The sequence below is a fragment of the Berghia stephanieae genome, chromosome 2 (genome assembly GCF_034508935.2).
Source record: "Berghia stephanieae isolate SIO BIC M18660-M18661 chromosome 2, UCSD_Bste_1.3, whole genome shotgun sequence".
Classification (NCBI taxonomy): Eukaryota; Metazoa; Mollusca; class Gastropoda; order Nudibranchia; family Aeolidiidae; genus Berghia; species Berghia stephanieae.
In genome coordinates this window covers 70642278-70653946 of record NC_088361.1, presented here as the reverse complement: position 1 = coordinate 70653946, position 11669 = coordinate 70642278, and the positions used below count along the sequence as shown (strand labels likewise).

Here is an 11669-nt window from a genome sequence, read left to right as displayed (position 1 = left end):
AGTAGTAGTAGTAGTAGTAGTAGTAGTAGTAGTAGTAGTAGTAGTAGAAGTAGTAGTAGTATCGCATTGCTACACCTCCAGATTCAAGATTAAGTGACAAATATCACCCTCTCCAATGTAAGCATTTATTTGAAATGCAGTATTAAGATATACGCTTTGAGTTGAATGTTTATCAACAGGTTCACCCCGACATGATATTATTTTGACACTGTGGGTCACATTGCTTTTTTACTTGTCGATGCATTTCAAAACTTAATATGGAGTTTACTTTGGCAGTCTTCTTAACACACTAAGTGTAAACAATAAATGCATGTTATTGCCATTTGAACTATGGTGTTATGTAACATTAGTTATATTATGATAATGTTATTATGTAATAAATTTTGATAATGACCTATCCGTTGTCAATACGCTTTGAAAAAGGTGGAGATAAAAGTAATGATAACGCTTGAGCGAATTATGTCTACACATTGTAGTCTCTGATATCGGTGTGTTGTTCATTCATTATCTCGTGATCAATAACAAACAGATTAAGCGATGAGTAATGTGTAAAAGCTACTTTTATATACCTTATTAATTTTCAAAAACCCAAAAGATTCTTATCACTTTGAACATTTTTCAACCAACGTGTGCTTTTCTTCAATTATACAGTTCGATTCTAATCGGATATATAAACCATGCATTAAAGTTTATCATCATTAACTTATGTGTATTTATAATATTTAGATTCGAGCTGAGTCTACAAAATCATATTTTCAATATAACAATTACAAAACATACCTTATTTGTATAACGATTTAACACGACTTGATCAAACTGTTTTAAGAGCAATATATTTTGCTGTGATTAAATTTTATCCACGTATAAGTGACATCAAGGAGTCTAAATTCGATAAGAGTGAAAACATAATTATTGATTACAACTCTATTCAAGTTTTTTTATATATACATGTCGGATATTTCATTATTTTACCATTTAATGACATTGTCTACACACACAGGATAAATGTTATGATATCAATTGGTGTTCAAGTTATTTTGATGAATGACTTTAAGTCTGATGATCGTCCAGTCCGAACGCAATTAATGCCTTGTTGATAGGACCATTGTAAAGATTTCTGAACTGGCCAAATAAAAGACCAATATCGTTATGGCTGGAAAAGGGATGGAAGAAGAATTTCTCACGTGTTCCATTTGCTTTGATGTTTACAAGGAACCAAAAACTTTAACATGTTTACACAGGTAATTTAATGTATCGGCTCTAAAGACCAGTTTATCTTTGAGACAAAGTAGATTGATATAAAAACTACCAGGAATCAATCAGAATTCTTTGATTTAGGAAGTAACAGTCGTGTAATGCCCTGCAGGAATGTTTGAGTTTGATTCATAGTTTTAAAAAGTTGATATGTATGTGATAGCTATTTTCTTGAATGTTATTTACTTTGTCTAGCATTTTACCATCTGTATAAATTATTGTCTTGCATCTGTACTTGCTTACCATTTTTTATTTTCATATTATCTAATGATATTTCTATCAGTCCCAAGTTCCTTAATATTACAATGGTTCAAATACACTTAGACACGATCACTTATAGTAGGGTCACCGCCTAGTAAAAAAAACAAAACTCGAGTTGATTCACATTCGTGTAAAAGTTTGTTTTTCTTCACAGTTGGTAATATTGATATCTTTGAAAAACATTTGGTCGTTTGGAATTCCCATTCGACCACATGAAGGTCAACCAGAGATCACTGAAGTTCAGTAACAATTAATTACTCGTAAATTATCGATATTTTATAACATCTTTAAGCACATAAAAACTTTATTATATGTTAAACAAATCGCATGTACCTACACTTTTGTTAATATTACCTTCGATTTGATATTATGGGAATTCTGAAATTAAACTTAATTTCACATTGTTTGATCTCTATATGATCCCTGAAAGGTCAGATCCAAGTTCCAATCGGACAAAAATGTTTTATTTTTATCTGCTTATTTTGCTTATAAAGAACGTTTAACTTTTACACGAATCCGAAATAACAATGGTCTCTATTAAGGCATATTTTTTTTATCATTTAGAATAGAAGATGGACAAAACGTCCCCAGGACATTAATTTCTCGCAAAAGGTCAAAAACTGTTTATTGGTAAGCACATCTGCCGAGATTGCAATATTGGGTCCTCTGTCAATGAGCGGTTTGTTCTTTTTTTTATTGCACAAAGGGATTAAGGTAATCCTTCACGAAGGACAGTGATCTCAACAAAGCCTGCAATCATCCCAAGTTCTGTTGCATTATGTGAACAGTAACAACTGCTAGCTCTTAATTATTGGATTGAACCGCGGTCTATCACAACGTATTCCCTGACAAATCTAACAAACTCTTTAATGTCTTTAAGGGGGGGGGGGGGGGCGACACAAAAAATGATGAATTTTGACCCAGTTTGCTAAAATTAGATTTTGGTGGGATGTTGTCATGTGACCATTTGTCTGCATAAAAAGTTGCATGAGAACTTCATCTTCAGTTTTTTTTTCTACTCAAAATAACGTATTTTGTGACCCATAGTATGGTTAGATCCTGCCCATTTTTAGTTTCAAGCAAGTCCAGTGTTACTGTAATGTGCTATATAATACCATTATTAAAGTCAACCGATATATTCCGTGTAAGATAAAGATTATAATATTTACAAGGATATATTTTTTAAATTCATCATACAGATTCTGTGGAAAATGCCTTCACAACTACATAACGAGCCAAAAGAAGTCGGCCCTTCAAAAAGTGAATGGTTTTCCGTGTCCCGTTTGTCGGGAAATCATAAAAGTGCCAGATCCTGGTAAAGATCCGTCAGAATGGTCGGATTCATTCAAAACAGATTTTCATTTGACAAACCTCATTCAGTTTGTTGAAAAGAAAAGAACGACAACTGTTAGAGCAGAGAGATCTTCGCACACAAATGCTTGTAATGTCCACAAAGACAAAGAGTTGGATTTGTATTGCGTAGATTGTCAGAGTATAATATGCCATTTATGTGCCGGCATTAACCATCGAGGATGCAGTGATGTAGTAACTTTAAAAGAAGTTGCGTCTAAGCAAAGAGTTGCTATTGAAAAGGCCTTAAAGTGTGTTGAAAAGGAAATAAATGAAATCAATCTCATTAGAGAGAAAACTCTAAATGCATTTGAAAAACAAAAATCTAACGCCGAAGTTCACATTATGAAATGTGCCGAGGAATGGCGTAGTGCAATTGACAAAGAAGAAAAACGGCTTATTAAAATTTTGGAAGATCAATGTGAAAAAGTTTATAACAAAATAACGCCTCAACTGTTGGATTTTGATCTAAAGATTTCTACTTTTAGTGAGAAATCAAATATTTTCAGAAAAAATCATAATGAAGTGTCTGATTTTGAAGTGATGAGCATGTTTCCAAAAGGAGTCGATTTCCAAGCACTTGGCTTCCATTCATACGAAAAGGTCGTTGCCAATATTAAGCAGTTAGAAATAAACTTCAAACAAACTTACAAGCCAGAGGTAAAGCTTGGAGCCGTAGTATTCAGTACCCATCAGGAATCGCCAACCTCACCTTCAAACCCTCAAAAAATAGAAATATTGAGTGAATCAGGTACAAATATGGTATACACACTAGAAAACCACGAGTCTGTTCTTTACTCGAGTGACATTTCCCAGAAAGACAACCCATTCCACGGGCTTGAACGTCCCGCTTCAAATTCCCCGAGAAAAAGTTTTAGAGAAAAGATATCAAAATTTATCTCATCTCCATTTTCACAGAATGAAGATCGTCCTTCATCTGAGGCTAAAAAGCCTTCCCCTTCACAAAAACCAACTGGTGCAAAAATCAAAGGAAATGTCTCCTGGATTCCAGAGGATAAAAGCCAAGAAAACAGCAATAGGTTTATGAATAAGCCTTCCACTTCTAGCGAGGATGAAAATGCCGTGGAAAAAATAAGAACTATTTCAACAAGATTCAGGGATGACTCGGTCGACCCAAAACTTCGTGACGTCATAGTTTTAGGTCATGGAGGGTCCACTGTGGTTGTCACAGATTGGGCTAATGAGTGTGTCAAGGCGTTTTATGTTCGGAGAGACAAAAACAGTCGTCTGGAGGTAGGAGGAAAGCCGTGGTCAATTGCTCAGTTATCAGATGTATCGACTGCAGTAAGCCTTCCTCTGTCAAAGCAGATTTGCATTTTGAAGGTATTTTGATATTTTGTGTGTTATGTTAACGGAATGAGTTGAATGATTTAAATGAGCACATAATTAGTACATGCATAGCGTAAATCATTTAGCCGACTTGGGGTAAATTGAACATATTTGAAACACCCAAATTGTGGGCTGGGTGCCACAGATGTGCAACTGTATAACTATCCCGCTCGTAACAAATTGAAGGTAATAACATAATATATATTTGTACCTTATATTTTCTTTCTTAATTTCTTATCATAAGGATTGTTTAAGAGCAAATAGACTTTAGAACCTTTAAATGCTCTCTAAAACGTAGAAAGTAGTCCTTCAGAGAGCCACTAGAGCCGGAATTTATCCCGGTTTCTGTAGCGTGAAACGGATAATAGCAATTGTTTTCTACCCTTTGGATAGGTGATAGTCTATCGTAATGTACTTTCGCTAGATGTGTTCTGGGTGGACAGGTGGGGGGAGGGGTTGGTTAGAAAAAAATCTCTACTACACCCGGGATCGATATCAGTCCCTTTGATTGTGAAGCGAGTGCTCTACCAACTAAGCTATCTGGACCCGTAAAATTGTCATTCATAAATACACCTTTTCGAAAATATATCAATAATATTCATTATGTCTGTAGTTTTGAATTCATCCTATTTTGTTGATAAAGGGGAAACCTGATTCTAATAGAAACTTGTCGGAAGATAAAGTTTGATAGTCACATATGATTGTAGTAGGCAAAATGGATATACTATATGAAGACTCTGATAGATTTAAATACATCTACATAGGCCAAGGCTTTAGAGGAAAATAAAAAAACAACCACAACGAACGAGAAGATTAAATACATAAATGTATACCAGTAGAGTCGTCACATGATAATGTTGTCTAAAACAAAGCTACCCGAGTTAGTGGGATATTTAATACAAACAAAAGGTCAATTGCACCAAATCTTCTAAACATCATCGGTGTTTAATAGTTCTTGCTTGGGGTGAGGGAATTCACATAACAACGAGCTTTTATATCACGCAATATCCACCAAACGTGCTCAAAGCTCTTTACATTAAAGACCATTTTAAACAGCAGATTGTGATTGTAATATTTATAGATCATACCATCCATTCGGTATTGCTATCATTCCAGGTCAGTCCCCCTTTGATGATGCAAAAGTCTTTCGTTTCTGCCAAAAACTATTCTGGGTTGGCCTCACTGAATAGTCGGATGTTGGTGGCGAGTGGCGGGAATGACCCACCTTGCGTGGACATCATTAATCTCTATGGAGAGGTAACAATAAATTGGTGGTTTAAAAAAAAAAGAGATAATCAGGTTGACAATGTTGATGTTCTTGAAGATGCCGATGATAATGATAATAATAATAATAATAATAATAATAATAATAATAATAATAATAATAATAATAATAATAATAATAATAATAATAATAATTATATATATATATATATATATATATATATATAATATATATATATATATATATGCATATGCTTTTTTATAATTAACTGTAAGGTCAATATCCAAATGCCTATGTTTAGTGTGTATGTAAATATAAGTAGAAGATGAAAATATACTGGCAAAGTGACTGGAAACATTGGATTTCTCTCACTCCTGAGGTTTAAAAAGATCTTAAAAATTATTCTAATACTAATAAATAATTAATTGATTAATTATTAATGACGATAAAAATAGTAATAAAAATAATAATAATAATAATAATAATAATAATAATAATAATAATAATAATAAAATAATGATGATAATGATAATAATAATAATAATAATAATAATAATAATAATAATAATAATAATATATAATATAATAATAATAATAATAATAATAATAATAATAATAATGATAATAATAATGATTATAATAATAGTAATAATGATGATGATGATGATGATAATGATGATGATGATGATGATGATGATGACCATAATCAGCTTGATGATATGCCTTATGCATCATGTCTTGTAAAGCTGTTTCATCAGGCATAATATTTTTGAGACTTATTTTAGACATGAAGGATATATATATATATATATATATATATATATATATATATAATTATATATATATATATATATATATATATATATATATTTATATATATATATACTTGAGATCAAAAGAAAGTATACACATTTAAAATCGTCGTTACTTTTTTATCCGTTGACGTAGGCTAATGATTTTCCACTGAGTTTTTTACCATTAGCCTTTCTGTGTACCGATAGTCGATGTTTTTGTTTTTGACCTGAAATTCGCTCACCACGTCGCGCACGTGCTAAAATAATCTTTTAGCCCCTTACTGCGGACAAGAAGTGTGTAGATTAATTTTTTTGTCATCAGTGTCTTCTTGAACTATTTTCAAGGCAGGAAAACACAATACAAAATACCATCCATTAATCTACGCGATGCCACGACTTAGTTTAGAACAACGTGCACGTGCCATTGGTCATCTTCAAGCTGGACAGTCTGTGACCAATGTTGCAAGAATGTTTAATATCACAAGGAGAACTGTATATTCCTTAGTGGATCGATTTGAAATAACACAAACGGTAAGGGACCGAAATCGAACTGGCAGACCACGAGTAACAACACAAGGTGAGGACCGTTTTATACGCACCCTACATCTACGGGATTATTTTAGGACGGCGACTGAAACTGCGCTAGAATTCCCAGGTACACGAATTACTCGACACATTGTTCGTTGTCGACTTAGAGAGCATGACATTATCGAAAACGTCCGTTGATGCGACAACTTCTTAGTGCACATCACCGGTTGGTGCGTCTTCAGTGGGCCCGTACGCATCTGCCCTGGACAATGCATGCGTGGTCATTTGTTCTCTTCTGGCTGGCCTGTCTTCAGTGAGCCCGTGCTCATCTGCGCTGGACAATGCATGCGTGGTCATTTGTTCTCTTCTCAGATGAATCACGCTTTGTGATTGGAAGAAATGGTTGTAGATATCGCTTTTACCGAAGATCACACGAGTGATTTCACGATTCATGTCTCTTGGAATCGCCAAACAGAGGATGTGGACATTGATGGTGTGGGGTGGAATAATCAGAGACTATAGGGCAATTACTCTAGTCCAAGTAAATGCATCCCTAACCGGTGCAAGGTACATCCAACACATTTTACAAACCAATGTTATTCCATTTTTTCATGAACATCCTAATTTTTCATTCCAACACGACAATGCACCATCCCACCGAGCTATTGCAACAAGGGATTTTATAGCAGCAAATAATGTGAACGTTATCAGCCTGTTGCCTGCAATATCCCTCGATCTAAATCCAATAGAACATATTATGCGGAACATAATCGGCCGCCAAGTTCGTTCATTAGACCCGAAAAATGAACAACAACTGTTCCACGCCATAAGAACAGCTTGGGATAACATTCCTCAACACCAGCTGGCCAGATTGACCAATTCCATGCGTAGGAGATGCAATGCCGTGATTAGAGCGAACGGGTGACATACTCGTTACGGATTGAATTAGATTCCCCTTCACTTCAAATGAATTGAAATCAAGTAATTTTATTAAAATGTCATTGTTTGTCAAAATTATAATGTATGTTTTGACTTGTTATTTCCCTTTTTGAAGATCATGTTTTAAAAAGTCTATGTTGCATACAAGATCAACCATAAAAGTTACAAATTCTAACAAAATGAAAGATAAATGATAGTATTATGATAACACATAGGTTTTAAATAAACCAGAACAATATTTCATACTAATTTTGTAGGTAAAACAAGTGTATACTTTATTTTGATCACTAGTATATATATATATATATATATATATATATATATATATATATATATATATATATATATATATATATATATATATATTAGTAGTTAGTATTTCTACTTTGTTAAAATTGCATTCTAGTACTACGTCTTCGAAATTGACCAGATTCTCCGATCTTTCTCTTTGTCCGCGACTGGAGCCCCACTGTTCCTTTACCCGTCGTATGTGTGTGTCACCCCATCCCTCTTCATATTGGTATCCGACAAGAAACAAGAAGCAGTCATTTGTCTGTCTCACACGGGTAAATAGATTTATATCTTAATAATTTCAGGCATATGAGAACCAGCGCCTCTAAACAACATTATAACGGGGCGATTTAGATGTCGAAACTTGAATTTGACGTAAAAATGTGAACATTGGATTAATTTTATGTTTTCTATTATAATTTTTTTTCGGCCATAAATGATTACTAAAAGAATGTTATCCCTATATTATCATAATAGTTAGAATCATTTTTTTCAGAGAGGTTTCATGGTTATTGACCAATGGCCTAAATAAATAAACTCTTGAACTTGAATTGAACTTGAATTTAATTTAATTGCGAATGACCAAGAATTCTATTTTTTGATTAGTTTAACTTTAAAGTCGCTTTTCGGCACCTGCTTCGCCCCGACATAATTCTCGAGGCCACGGGTCACATATGGGACCTTCCGTCTAAAATCGTAAAGATGTCGGATTGATATAAATGTGAAAAACTTTATTTAAAACAAAAAGAAAATACCAGAGTTGGGGTAATATTGACTGATTTTTAAGACAATGAAAATACTCCATTAAAGAAACAAAAACTGAAAATTTAAATTTCTGAATTTTCAAAACTTTATATCATATTTTTGGCATCTGGTTCAACCATACAGAATACCCTTTTTAAGACAATATGTCACATGTAATAAGAATGATTTTCCCCATGGTGAAAAGTTGTCTTTAGGGTCTATTCCAAGGGAAGACTGAAATAACCCAGGCGTCAGCCGCAATGCATCGCCGCAAACTGAGCTAGAGCGAGGCGATTTGCCCAAGGCCACACAGCGCAGCGAACTCGGTACCTTTCGGGTACGAAGCACAGAACTTACCTTACCGGTGAGCCATGCTGTCCCATATTGATAAGCTCCTAATTTGCTTTCAACTATCAAAATTAAGATATAAGATATGTACACATAGGTTCCTTACAATTAAATTTGACCACATTAAAAGATAATGGTCAAAAACCAAACAAAAGCAATATAAGAGATGAATTTAACAGTGTTTAAACAGATTATACTATTTTTTTCTTCATATTTTGAATCAGGTGAAGTGAAATTCAAATTCCACCCAAAGCCTCCACGAAATCTACAGGAGCCGTGTGGTATATGCACAACCCCTTCCGGTCATGTGATGGTGGCTGAGTCACGTGGTTTGTTACAGCTGACCCCGATGGGTCAAATGGACCGTCCTCTCATAAGGAGGATTGACGGTTATGTGAATAATCCAAAGGGAGTTGCTATAGACGCAGATGGTCTGATTTACTTGACAACGGATGAGCAAGAGGTAGCGGTGTTCAAGCTTAACTTGTGATTTCACTGAGGATATGGAACTTATAGCATTACAGTTGTATGCAGTCATGTGAGAATGGTCCAGACTGACCTTTGAAATCCAAATCTTAACTATCATTAACAGGAGGCAACCCCCCCCCCCTCCCTCCCCTTTTTCCACTCACTTGCAAAATATAATAATTTATCAAAATATCATATTAATGGCACATTCCCACAGATTCACCATCATCATTGCTATTTAAATATCTTATCAAATAATACATTAGATTGTAAGGCGTTCTTTTCACTAACACTTTTTCAGTATCCGCAATAACTACTTAATCTAGAAAATTATTCCCACCTGAGTCGAGTGGTATAATGAATGTAAAAGTGTGCCTTACTTTAAATCGAAACGCCAGGAGCCATAGCCAGGATTCTTCAAACTATCACCAGCCATTTGCTACCTACGCCAAATAATTCCTGATATTGTTAGAAACAAGACAATGTTGCAATGGTTAGAACAGGAAACATATATCCGGAAATTCTGATGATCCTAAGAAAGAATGTTTTCATCTTATTGATACGTGACTTGTACCAGCGGGAGAAAATAATCTCTTCATGAGTCTGGCTGCAATGCTGAATCATTGCTTTTTCAGAATTAGAATTTGTGCCACATTTGCAGTAAAATCTTGTTTTAGATTTGACGCCGAGACATTGTGACAGTATATTGAAAATGTCAAAGGATTTCATGTATTGCAATAATGTATAAATCTTTCACAAGGTTTCAAACTTATTGTGTTGTTTAATAAAGTTTTACTTAAAAATCGCAAAAAAAGCAAAAGTCCCGGATTTTATTACTTTTTGTTCCATTTATTTTTTTAAACTAGGGACGATGACTACAAACCTGTGTGCTGAGTAGTGACATTAAGTTAATTCTTTATCAGAACACTCGAAGATTGGTTTGTTTTAGTGATTTGTTAAAAAACAAATTGTCACCAAATTTCAAGAATATAGCCTTACAAATGAAATTGATTTTACCACAGGTATTTCTATTACTGCTGTAAGTCCACATATCGTCAATGAAATCATATGTGATCCACTGTCTCAAAGCGGTATCACGTTGGGCTGAATTCGATGTTAAAATTGATCTAAAATCTAAAGGTGCCTAATTGATTCAATTAATAACATATTACCTTTTTCTTATCTACGTTTACCTGAAGAAGGCTACGGCCGAACGTCGTTTACTTTGTGTTGTATCTGTTATATGAGTTAATTTTACTCTCTTTAGTTTACTAGATATGCAATTGATCTATATTTCCGAAAATGGAACTTGCGTCATTTTTCTTGATCAATAACAAGAACCATCGTTTCTTAAATAGCAACAACTAAGATTTCCAATTCCTGGTCACTTCTCCTACGAAGACAGCTTTTCGGCATTTAGTTTATCCTGACATATGACCGTTTTGCAACAATAGGTCACATATATCATACATACCATTCGTATGTGAATATGTTGTCTGGTGGTATGACACTCGCCTTCGTATCGGAAGGTCCAGGGTTCCAGTCTCGCTCTGATCGGTGCACGGTTGAGTTCTTTTAAAAGTCTCACATTCTCTCACCGTACTCAGGTTTAAAATGAGTTAAAATGAGTACTTGGCTGTTAAAAGCTTTGTCTGTGTCTGAAAAAATGTAATATGGCCTCACAGGCATCATGTCTCGTCTTACATATTAAATGTTGCTGTTGGCAAGGGGTCCCTTGTAAATCGCTTTGAGCACGTTAAGTGGATAATGGACTCTTGCTTTATTTTCATATGTTGACTCCGTTGGCAAAGAGATATGTCTTTATGAACGAGGATCTAGAAGTGAAAGCTCATAATTGAGGCATTGCATATTCAACTTAAAAGACTTTCTGTTTGCTCCACCAGCGTTTCTTGCTATTACTTGATAACGCAATAACTTTTTCCAACACGACAAACCATCGAATGGCCGTCCCTTGATTCCGATACTATTAAATTCATTCCATCGTTCATAAATTTGATCTGACAAATTTGATAAACCTATTTATGGATCCTTCAAGAAAAATCACGTTCGATACATAACTCCACAGATATTGATCATCCCTCAAGCTAGGTGTTACC

The 11669-nt window shown here is 34.4% G+C and overlaps 1 protein-coding gene across 2 annotated transcripts; it reads left to right on the top strand.

The window, feature by feature from the left end:
* The first annotated feature begins 490 nt into the window (after positions 1-490).
* Positions 491-10366, top strand: LOC144965445 (uncharacterized). Of its 2 annotated transcripts, none has more exons than XM_078900798.1 (5): positions 491-1241; positions 2715-4209; positions 5332-5472; positions 8132-8267; positions 9309-10366. In XM_078900798.1, exons 1-5 carry the CDS (start codon positions 1150-1152, stop codon positions 9572-9574), a joined length of 2130 nt encoding a protein of 709 aa, XP_078756924.1. In that variant the 5' UTR covers positions 491-1149; the 3' UTR covers positions 9575-10366. The 2 variants fall into 2 exon arrangements, with proteins under 2 accessions (XP_078756924.1, XP_078756923.1); XM_078900797.1 differs by having other exon boundaries at positions 518-1241; positions 8108-8267.
* Positions 10367-11669: the final 1303 nt, after the last annotated feature.